This window comes from Phoca vitulina, unplaced genomic scaffold (assembly GCF_004348235.1).
Source record: "Phoca vitulina isolate PV1807 unplaced genomic scaffold, GSC_HSeal_1.0 scaffold71, whole genome shotgun sequence".
In the NCBI taxonomy this organism is placed as follows: domain Eukaryota; kingdom Metazoa; phylum Chordata; class Mammalia; order Carnivora; family Phocidae; genus Phoca; species Phoca vitulina.
In genome coordinates, this window is record NW_022589774.1 from 3,702,034 (window position 1) to 3,714,250 (window position 12,217).

The following is a 12,217-nucleotide window of genomic DNA, read 5'->3' on the forward strand; positions in this document are numbered from 1 at the left end:
GAATTATCCTATTGTCTCTTAGTTGGAGTCCCAGAAGTTTTTGTACCTTGGATCAATGCAAGGTAAAAGATTGGGGCATGGAAATGCCTTTCTTTTGAAAAGTGGAAGAAAAGCAGTGATGAAGGGAGAGGAGGAAAAAGAGCTTCAGCCTTCTCAGATCAGTTATAGAAATGGACCTATATCAACTGATTCTCTGAAAACTCATGTCCTTGGATACTCCTTGAAAAATTGGCCTGTAATTCCAGGGGCTTACATTGTACATTGAGGAAAGAATAGGCTTTTCCAAATGAGCGTCTTGGGGGAAAGCATTATATGTTCATGTTGGAAGCAGCATAGCACAATAAGGATCCAAAAGTTGCTTAAGAGACCAGTCCACAACTGTGTCTTGTAGAGAGTGCAGAAATGGAGGGACAAGTTACTAAGCCATGTTAGGCCATTTCTTGGTGTTTGGGTATTAGTCTGTAGGCAGTGAGGTAGAGTTGAAGGAATCACTGTTTAATTGCAAAGGTATCCAGAGCTTATCATGTTCAGTTCCAACTGAATTGTTCAAGATTTGGTCCTTTTGAATTTGTATATTGCAATCATTAGATTATTATTATTTTTAATCCCAAACCACAGGTGTACATATACAGAGGTTTTTGTTTTAAAATTCATTCTGTAGATGGATATTTGTGAACTCTACAATATAACTATTGTATTCTTTCTTTAGTGGTCTTTTAATAAAATAGCTTGTTTACACTGATACCTGACCTTGAGGTAATAACCCCAGGAATAATTACTAAATCTGGATTGTATTCTTTGCCTCTTTTGTACTGATTCCTTCAGGTTATCTCTAGGAACATCAAAGCTAGATTTGTCTGAGGTTATATCAGACTGAGATGTCTTCTCCAAAGGGTATTTTTGATGAAAAGTGATAATTGAAAGTACCCTAAAATGTGAGTTTATTAAACAGCTCTCAATAGATTGTAGCTTCATTGTTTCCTCTGATGCTTAATAAACATTTAGTTCTCAGTAACCATTTATTTAATGTTTCTTTTGTATATTTAAAATGTGTTGACCTACGTATCTAAATAATAAAACAAATCTTTGAAGATTGCTTATTACTTATTTAGGACCATAGTGCCCATTAGATCTCTGACCCAAGCAGAATAAATACTCCCTCTACCCTGAATTTCTTCCTCTGTCTTGTGTATTCAGTAAAAACTTACTCATCTCTCTACACGTTTGATTTCACCTACTCTATAAGACTTCCCTGACCCTATTACTAGCCAGAATTTAACTGATTGTACTCTAGGGGTGGGTACATAATGCCTCACTTTAAAGTTGCTCTAATGTAATTTAAGATACTGTGACTTGTTAACATTTTAGAATCCTAGAATTTCAATTGGAAAGAGGAAGTGAAATTAGAATTTACTTGTGAATATGTTAGTAGCTAGGTAGGCAAATTTACATAAATTATTTCCTTTAACTCTTTGACCATTGGATTATCTATGATGTTGCAGGTAATTAAAGAGTTTGCAGTAATGTTGATTTAGAAACTCTGGAAACAAAATGTTAATTGAAGAGAATGGCAGTTTTAATGGTTGTGGTTATCTTTGTGGTTGTGTTTTGTAGTTGTCACCAAAGGGTGCAGGAGGGGTAAGATCTTTTTTAATGTGCAAAGGCCATTTGTTTCTTAAAATCTTCAGTGTACCAGCAAGAGTCTCCATTTAAGATGGTAAGCCCAAACCTGTACCTCACCAGAAGTTGAGAGTGCCCTTTATTTCTACCTTAGGACCCCTTAGGAAAATACCAGAAACTGTATTATAGAGGACCCTGAATAGTGAGTGGATTTATATAAAGTATATAAAGCTTTTAAAAACAAATAATTACCTCTGCACTTGTTAAAAGTATTGAAATGTGATAATACAGTGAAATTCTATAAAGAATTGTGTCTTACTTTAGGATGGTCTTCCCAGTACCCTCTTCAGTCCCTTCTAACTGGTTATCAATGCAACTGTAATGATGAGCACACTTCTTATGGAGAAACAGGAGTCCCAGTTCCTCCTTTTGGATGTACCTTCTCTTCTGGTAAGAGAATTACTATCTAAGCTAGGCTTGCTCAGAAGTGATCTATTTCATATTTAAAGAAAAATTATACTGGGGTGTCCCTCTTTCAAGGAAAAGTAGGTTAGATAGATGGTAGAGTTTTTCTAATACCTGTTCTCCTCTGATTTATGAAATAGACTTTTTAAAATCTCTATGCATAATTATATATTTCCTCTAAAGCATAGGACTATTACAGCATTGGTTTTTTTGTTTATTTTTTTAACTGGTACCGGGAAAGGATTGCAAAGGTTCAGCCATCTTGAAAACTGTTTTGCCCAATGGATACACCTTTTGGTCTGTTGGAATCTCTCTGTAATGCATTGGGGAACATATGAACAGAAATAGAGTACTCGTCCCCACTGTTAATAGTTTAAGAGGGGAAAAGTAAAAGGGTATGAAAAGGAAATTTAACTAATAGACTCAACCTGCTGATGGCCTATATCATATACTTTTCTTTGCCATTGGTCAGTATCACTCTTGTTTTATTTAAGTACTACCCTTCTCTAAATAAGAGATTATCTGAAGGTAATTTTGGTGGTTTTGAGTCATTTACTGAATTAGATATTACGGCAAATTTTAAGCAATCTTTAATTCAAATTACCTCTCTACCATATCAAATGCTATTTGGGTAGAATCATCTTCCCTCTTCAGATTCTTTGTATTTAACTTGTAGCTTTCAGTTAATCTGTATTGTATTGTTTTTATAGTTTTATACTCAGCTTTAAAATTTTTGTATTACTCTTTATGTATCATATTCTTTATTTCTTATTTAGCTCCCAATATGGAGCATATACTAGCAGTTGCCAATGAAGAAGGCTTCGTTAGATTGTATAACACAGAATCACAAGCCTATAGAAAGAAGTGTGTCAAAGGTAAGTCTAGGCCTAAAATTTTTGTTTTAACATTATATTAAATTCATAAAGCCTCAAGTAAATTGTTATTTGAATGTATTCCCAATTATATTCACTTCTAATGAAGTCTATGTAGGGACCAAGCTAAAAGAAAATGGTAGATGGTCCTTCTGTCAATAATATTATAAGTACAGCAATACCTTTACTGAAAGTTGAAAAAAAAATACAATTTAGGATAAAGAACAGTTCTTCTTTTAAAAAGTTAAATCTTTTACAGTTGATGTGGTTGGGGGAAACTTTACTTTAAAATATTTATGTTGACCAAGCATCTCCCTTATATAAGGCAAAGTTCTACTGAACTTAAGAAGCTAATAATTTGGAACTAGTTAAGTCAAGTGTGGAAATAAATAAAACAGGCTGCAAATGATATAGATGTACAAAAAAAATGCCACGGTTGTCAAAAGGAAAGCTGTCATGTAGTAAAGATGGCAAGGACAATTTTTCATGAAGAGTAGAACATTTGAGTTGGACTGTGGTATTTAAACCTAAGGAGGTGGGATAGGACATACCAGGTGGAAGGGAAAGCATTAGCAAAGGCCTAGAGATAAGAAAGCATAGGCTATAATTAGGGAATGGGGAGGCATCCAGTTTGGTTGGAATAAGGTATGTGGAGATAGTGAGAGATAAACCTTGCAACAGAGATAAAGGCCAAAGCATGCAGAACCTTAAATGTCAAACTACTTTAGATTCCATTCAGAGAGCATGATGAAGATTTTTGAACTGGAGAATATTTCAGAAAGATTCCATTTTGGAGAATATATTACTAGTAACCTCATGCAAAGGAATTTGATATCAAATGGTAGTTCTCTGTAGTAGTGAAGGAAATATGTAAGTTCTGTGAATATACAAGTTCTCTTTGGCCTATGGATTATAGGGTGCTGATGACTTATTTTTTCACTCTGGCTTTCAAGAAATTCAAACTTCTATTGATATGGCCCTGAATGTAGTCTAGACATTTCACATTCACCATTTTCTTTGTTTAGAATGGATGGCTCACTGGAATGCTGTCTTTGACCTGGCCTGGGTTCCTGGTGAACTTAAACTTGTAAGTGACTTTCATTTTATTGGAATCTGGGTAAATACTGGTAAAGCATTGCTTTATTAAATTGTGATACCTTATTTTTTAAAAGGTTACAGCAGCAGGTGACCAAACAGCCAAATTTTGGGATGTAAAAGCTGGTGAACTGATTGGAACATGCAAAGGTCATCAGTGCAGCCTTAAGTCAGTTGCCTTTTCTAAGTTTGAGAAAGGTAGGTCTGTGTCTATCCTCTTTCATGTCCTTAACCTCCTTCATGGTGAGTTAATAAGAAGCTTTGATTATTTCCACCCTTTCCCCTGTCAGAGTTGCTATTTTTCCTACATTGAGATTGAGAATCTCATGACTGAAATCCTCCATGAAATTAAGTTGACTTTTAGTCCCATTCTTATGGATATTATCTCTAGCCTGTCCCTGTAAGTTAAGAATCTTCAGATAATTTTTTTCTATAATCTTGAAGATAAGGTAAATACTTATAAACAGCTACAATACCTCTGTTCAACTTTGAGTGTCCTTTAAAGTCAAAACCCTGTACTGGACACTGATTAACTCTATTTGTAAATTATTTACTTTAAGTCTACTAGTAAAATTTAAATTAAATGGAGTGTGAGGCTAGAGTGGAAAACCTGGTAAAATGGACATGATTCTCTACCTAAAAACTTACTGTTTAATTACTTTAAATGGCCCAATTCCTTAGTATGTTTTCAACTATTATTTACTATATTTGTTTTACTATTAAAGTGGAAAAGGAAGACTTAAAGAGTGATATAGTACGGAGCAGTACTAAAGCAGCTAGGGAAAAACTTAGAAGTGTCTGAATTAGCTCTTCATTTCTGTTCATTTCTTTTCTCCTTCCTGCATTAGTTTCTCACGAATTTTTTTTTTTTTTTAACAAATAGACCAACAAATGCTCATCTCAAAGAAGTGGCTGAATTAATCTGACTTTAATCTCAATAATAGAGACAAACATTACAGTCTTTTTTATCATTAAGAAATACTCTATTTTTAAATTTATTCATGTGAGCACTCAGAAATATTAAACTGAGTTGTTGAGCTGATTTGGACTCAAAAAAAGGTCAAATTTAATTGACTGTGGTTGCTTTTGAGAGTGGAACCTTGAAGAATATATAGCATAGTTTTTATCTCTGCGTAAGTTTTCATTAACACATTTATTATATAAAGTTAGGTATGGTTGTGTTCTAGTTTACTACTGTGTCAGAGTTGATTCTGAGTTTATAAAAATAATGTAAGATCATGAAAATTAACCTTACTGGGACGTCTGGGTGGCTCAGTTGGTTAAGCATCTGCCTTCGGCTCAGGTCATGATCCCAGGGTCCTGGGATCGAGTCCCGCATTGGGCTCCCTGCTCCGCAGGGAGCCTGCTTCTCCCTCTGCCTCTGTCTCTCTCTCTCTGTCTCTGTCTCTCATGAATAAATAAATAAAATCTAAAAAAAAAAAAAGAAAATTAACCTTACTAAAGGTAAATTTATTTAAAGGATAACAGAAAAGGAAAACACTATATCTTTTGGTCCCTTTGCTTAATTTTTAAAATTCTATTCAGTAAATCTATGCCAATATAGTCTAGTAGAAAAAGCATTGAATTAGAAATTGGGGCTGGTAGGTTTTACAATGGCTCCTAGTAGTCTATAGGTGCTCTAGCATGAATTACCTGGTTGGGCACTGCCCCCATAGCCACATAGTTTGGTTGGTAAACACAGATTAGATTTTAGATCTTCAGCCAAATGCCTTTGTACAGGGCACACTTTTACAATCATACATAGAATCCTTGTGTTCTATTTCTGTTTCTACCTCTAAGCTCTTGGGCAAAGTCATTTTTATCTCCCTGGACTTTGCATCTGTTGATTTTTTTTTTTTTTAAGATTTTATTTATCTATTTGTCGGAGAGAAAAAGAGCACAAGCGGGGAACGGCAGGCAGAAGGAGAAGCAGACTCCCCACTGAGTGAGGAGCCCTATGCGGGACTCAATCCCGGGACCCTGGGATCATGACCTGAGCCGAAGGCAGACGCTTAACCGACTGAGCCACCCAGGCACCCCAATTTTGGTGTTTTAACAGGCAATTAACTCAGTAAGAGTTAAATTGCAGACTGTCAGACATACGGGGGGGGGGTGTCAGATCTCAATTCAGTTCTTTAATTTAAGCCTTAGTTACAAGCCTCTTTTGGTTTTCCCTTGCATATATGGTTCAGGGGTCAACCAGAGACATGTGCTAAGTTTAAACACAGAGTTAGAGTTAGCCCTTTCTCTGGCTCTCTCCAGGGTTCCCCTCTCGCTCTGGCTCTGGCAGCTCTTGTTTCCTCAGTCTGCTTTTCCTTGTTCCTCTGGCTTGAAAGATGGCAGATTCTGTATTGGCATCTTAGCTGCTTGGTACTGATGCTGCAACTGTGGCTGCCTTCAAGGTAAAACTACAGAAGCCAGTAACTTAGCCCAGGCCAATCACTTGATTCAGGTGTGCACTTCCCTCCAAAAATTGCATGTTTTTGTTCAGTTTCTAAAGAGCCCTCAGGTTACTGGTTTTTATATTTTGTCCAGAGTTTATAGCTCATGCAGTTGGATTGGTTTGGTAAGTGCTCACTCTTCCACTCAGGAAGCAGAGTTTTTTTTGGTTTCATTTTAAAGAATAAAACATTACAGATAAATTGAAGTTCCCCTATGTTCCCTTCTCCAATCCTCTTGCCCTCTTTCCATCCCTAGAGGCATCCTCTTTCACCGTTTTGTATGGATCTGGTCCATATGTTTATACTGAAGACAGTACAGCTTGGAGATTTGGGGAGTGGGCTCTGGATTTATTCTGCTAGGAATACCTTTATAAGTTACTTACCCTCTTCTCTATGCCTTAGTTTTCTTATCTGTAAAATGAGGATAATAATATTCACCTAATAGGGTTGATAAGAAGAATTGAGATAATGTATATAAAGCACATGGGATAGTGTGTAGCACTTAGTAAACTCTCAGTATATTTTGGTTATTGCTTTTGCATTATTCTTTCCATAGGTGTACTAACATATAGTATTTTATTTGGTTTTAAGAATATTTACACAGAGGGATTATTCTCTAAAGCATAAGCATTTTGAGTTCTTCATAATCCTTTCCCTTCACAGCTTTGTTTTCTCTTATTTGTTGTCAAGCCATATCTTTTTTCATTTTTAATTGCCTATGCCAATTACAGTACTTACCATATAATAGATGCTCTAGGAAACTTAAAATGAAATGCATGCATTATTGGCCTGGTTTTGTTAACTTCTTGATAAACTATTTATTTCCCCATAGCTGTCTTCTGTACAGGTGGAAGAGATGGAAACATTATGGTCTGGGACACCAGGTGCAACAAAAAAGGTAGCCTAGTTCCGTTTTGATTTTAGTAAGTGTGGGATCACCTCATACTTATTTTGAATGAGTTAGTGATTTCATCTGGTTACCACCAGGGGGCACATGTTCATAATCCCCCATGTCTTCGGCTCACCGTTCCAATTCTCAGGATTGTTGTGATTGTTGCAAGTATTACCCTCTGTATTTACCTGATATTGTCTTCTGAACTATGCCACTTACCTAAATTATTGATAGAATTGGAATTATTAATACATGGGCTCAGGGGTTAACGATCTTTTAAAAGTTATTTGGCTTTAAAGAATTGGATTAAATTAAACATAATTATGCTCACATTACACCCATGATGCCATTAAGCAGAATGCAGTGATCATCTGCTTACCTCCTTTTTTAAAAATAATTTATTTTTAATAGACTATTTTTTCAGAGCAGTTTTAGATGCACAGCAAAATTGAGCAGAAAATACAGGGAGTTCTCTGAGTACTGACATACTCCCTATCCCCATAGCCTTTCCCACTATCAGCATCCCATGGCAGAGTTCGGCATTCGTTTAAACCGATGCACTTGCACGGATACACCATTAGCACCCAGTGTCCCTCAGTACTTTACAGGAGGGTTAACTCTTAATATTGCACATTCTATTGGTTTTGACAAATGTATAATGACATGTGTCTAGCATTATAGTATACAGAATAGTTTCACAACCTCAAAATCCCCTGTGCTCATCCTGCTATCCCCCGCCAACTCCTGGCAACCACTGATTTTTTTTTTTTTACTGTTTTACTGTTTGTTACTGTTTCCAACATTTTACCTTCTCCAGAATGTCATATAGTTGAAATCATACAGTATGTAGCCTTTTGAGATTGGCTTCTCTCACTTAATATGTATTTAAGGTTCCTTCTTGTCTTTTAATGGCTTGGTAGCTCATTTCTTACCATTGAATAATGTGCCGTTACCTGGATATACCACAGTTTATTCATACATTCATACATTCATCATCAAGAGGACATCTTGATTGCCTCCAAGTTTTGGCATTTAGGAATAAAGCTGCTATAAATATCCATATGCTTATTTCTCTTCTATACATCATAATGGCACCAAAAGAAAGTTCTGCTGGCTTTTAATTTCACTATTAAGAATATAATTAATTTTGAGATTTTATGTGTAAATGTGACATTCAGCATGGGAATAAAGTTCTGAAACCTAAATCAGTTTGCTTGGAATATCTTTCAGATGGATTTTATAGGCAGGTGAATCAAATCAGTGGAGCTCATAATACCTTAGATAAGCAAACCCCTTCAAAACCTAAGAAGAAACAGAATTCAAAAGGACTTGCTCCTTCTGTGGTAAGGTTTTATAGCTGTGTACATGTGTGCAGATCTTAACATGTAGTAAGATAGAATCTCGTTTTAGGTAACTTGTTGGGCATAAAATAGGAGCTATAGATTAAGTGAATGAGAATCTTCATTCAGTGGTTTATTACTTACTGCTCAATACCTACAGTAGTGGTTCTTAAACTCTAGTGTGTAACACAGTCACCTGGAAGCATACTAAAAATTCGTCTTCCTGAGCCTCATCCCTAGATATCTCCATGCAATATAATGTAATTTATTAGAAAAGGGGGGATAGTTTGAAGAAGCATATTAAGTACCATGATATAGTTTTCTATAGGGGGAAGTAATCCCTGTTTTTTACATAACACAAACTACAGGAAATATGTGAGTTTTTAATATTTTATTAAACATTTGGCAAACTATTTAAATATATTGAAACATTTAGGTAAAATATAATATCCCTCTAGCATCTTTTACTCAAAGCTTAAACATTGCCCATAATCTTTTTTCTTTAAAAAAAAACATCACCATGGCTTTTACTTTAATTTGTTTATTTTTCTAATATTCCTGGTCTGTAAGATCCAAATTAATATGTTGGAGAAGTGTGTTTACTAAAATGTTAGGACTTAAAATTGCATACCAAGAATAGGACACAGGCATGAGTGGAAACTGACAAGATTAACTGGTTTTTGGAGGCCAGATGGAGTTAAAATGAATATCATTTCAGACAATCAGAATCTGAGCCAGGAAAACTTGTTAACAGCAATTAGGAGGTGGAATTCCATTGAGATCCTTTAAATTTTTCAGAGCACATAATCATTTTTCATCAATAATTCTTTAGACATTCCTATGTGACAGTTTAGGTGGATGGTGACATTTTGTAGAATGAAACAGGCACAAGAAAGTTAAATGAGTTTCCTACGGAGACATAGCTTATTAGTAGGACTGATTTTAAGTAGAACCAGTAGGTTTAGACAAATCTTTTATTCACCTGTTTGTTTCTTGAGTACAAGTCAAAGTCAACACTATGTACTATAACTTCATGATGTTTAGGTCATTTTCATGCTAAAATTACTTCTTGGTCAGTATAGATATCTGACTTAAGATTATTGGAGAGGGATGATTTAGTCTAACTCAATTTGGGTGGAGGGGAAGCCATCATTTTAGCACCTTGGTCTCTTGATGAAGATTATGGTACCGAAAATAGGACTTTCTTCTTTTTCTGCCCTGTGCTGTCAGGATTTCCAGCAGAGTGTTACTGTGGTCCTCTTTCAAGATGAGAATACGTTAGTCTCAGCAGGAGCCGTGGATGGGTAAGAGCCTTTATTTCTTGGTTCTTTTGATGAGATGTCTTTCATAAACTGTGATAGGGAAGTCACCTAGTCCCATTGTAATCGAATGCATATGCTTTTAACTTTCGACATAGTGAATATCCAGCTGAGAAGAGAAACTACAGATCACACTGAAAAATATCTAGTTAGGACTCTTGCTCAAATAATTAAATGAGGGAATCCATATGTCACACTTAGCACATTATATAGCACATAGGAGCAGTGTTGGCTGCTGCTGTTGTTACAGAGAAGCTGGGTGGGTAGCTTGCTTGTCCATGCAGTATAATTTAGGCAGTGAGTCTTATTTTGAGGAATAAAATTTCTATTATTTTGGATTTTTATCTTCTCAGGTTTAGTAATACCCTAAAAGAAGGAATCTGATTCTGGGTATATAATGGACATTTTGGGGAGTAATCTAACAATATTGATAGTAAGGCCTAATGGCTTTCAGATACCTGCCATCTGTGATTGGTCTGAATGTTTGGCTTGCAGATAAGTTTGTGGTACTTCTTAATTGGTTGCTTTGTTACAATAAAAATTCTGAGGTGTTTTTTAAGCACCCTTCTTTGCCCTTTTATTTGCTTATCATATCTCTTAAGACATCCCTTCCTTCGAAACAAATTTAAAAAGATGATGGCCTAATGAACTAGGATTTCCATTGTGTCTTCTGGACACTAAAACTCGTCTGTGGACCAAATATTCAGGCACAAATGAAGGATTATCTCAAGGTTACTAGTTATGCTTGTGAATGGCTGTGAAACCTTGCTGTTTGTTTCCAAGGATATTGCCCTTTTAGACCAAGCTTTTGTTTTCATGTTGCCGATAAACTAGATGTTGAGGGGGTACCTGGGTGGCTCAGTAGGTTAGGCGACCTACTCTTGCCATCTGCTCTGGTCATGATCTCAGGGTTGTGAAATCAAGCCCCGAGTTAAGGCTCCGTGCTCAGCAGGGAGTCTGCTTGGGATTCTCTCTCCCCCCCTTCCCCTCCCCCTGCTCTCACTCGCTCTTTGTCTCTAGAAATAAATAAATAACATATTTAAAAAAAAAAAAAACTACATGTTGAGGATTAAGACAATTATACCAATAGATGAAATGAAAAAATACTTTATTTCACAGGAAAAGCTGTTTAGACCAGATTACTTAAGGAGTTACATATAGAGATAAAACCATAGGGACAGAGCTTGTTACTTAATGTTAGAGGTTACATGCAGAGTGTTAAAGTCTTAGGAAGCATTTGTTTTGCTTTGTTTTTTTTTTTTTCTCTGAAAACAATGAAACAATGACCATCAGAACCCAACCTTCATCTTCCTTTTCCGCTCCCTTGAAGTAAACTCAAGGTAACCCATCGCTGGGTCAGATCACATCTGTTTCCGTTCTGCCTGAGTTGTTAGCCTGACATTGGAAACAACAGTATGAGATAGTTCAATCTGTTTCCCAATGAGATATCCTCATTATACCTGGTTGATGTGCCAGAGGAGTTAGATTAAAAGTCATTTCACAATGTAGTTGAAACTGGTTGGAGTTGGGGGGGGCTACAAAATAATTTTCTTTACCTTGGTTTTTAGGGTAATCAAAATATGGGATTTACGTAAGAATTATACTGCTTATCGACAGGAACCCATAGCATCCAAGTCTTTCCTGTACCCAGGTAGCAGCACTCGAAAACTAGGTAAGCCTTTTTATACCCTATAGGACTTTTTTGGAGATGTGAGTTTTTGTTAAAATTTTAAAAATAAATATCAAGCTAGTTTTCAGCAACATATACTTGAGATTAATATTAGCTTTTGGAAATTCAAAAGTTAAAAACTCAGAAGAATATTTTTGGTTTATATATATTTGAGGGAAGAAGAATTCTGATAAACTTGTGGAATGATCTTCTTGCCACAACGTTGTCATCTCAGTTCTACTTGCTGTCATCAGGACATGCTAACTAAAGTTTCCTTTTTCTAGGATACTCAAGTCTGATTTTGGATTCCACGGGCTCTACTTTATTTGCTAACTGCACAGATGACAATATCTACATGTTCAATATGACCGGATTAAAGACTTCTCCAGGTAAGATCTTAGCCATTTAAAATCTCTACCTGGAAAAATAAAATGAAATAAAATCTCTTACCCAGAAATGAATGCAGAGGTTTTTGTTAATGATAATTTAATATTGATCTTTTTT

The 12,217-nt window shown here is 35.8% G+C and overlaps 1 protein-coding gene across 1 annotated transcript in view; it reads left to right on the top strand.

Moving 5' to 3' along the window:
* The window catches only part of DTL (denticleless E3 ubiquitin protein ligase homolog), a 42,336-nt gene that overhangs the window by 3,035 nt on the left and 27,084 nt on the right, over window positions 1-12,217 (top strand). Inside the window, exons 2-10 of the mRNA XM_032393134.1 lie at window positions 1,945-2,070; window positions 2,862-2,960; window positions 3,983-4,044; window positions 4,130-4,250; window positions 7,326-7,391; window positions 8,616-8,728; window positions 9,956-10,029; window positions 11,613-11,716; window positions 11,998-12,102. Coding sequence (XP_032249025.1) covers window positions 1,945-2,070; window positions 2,862-2,960; window positions 3,983-4,044; window positions 4,130-4,250; window positions 7,326-7,391; window positions 8,616-8,728; window positions 9,956-10,029; window positions 11,613-11,716; window positions 11,998-12,102 — 870 coding nt within the window. The remainder of the gene's footprint in view (window positions 1-1,944; window positions 2,071-2,861; window positions 2,961-3,982; window positions 4,045-4,129; window positions 4,251-7,325; window positions 7,392-8,615; window positions 8,729-9,955; window positions 10,030-11,612; window positions 11,717-11,997; window positions 12,103-12,217) is intronic.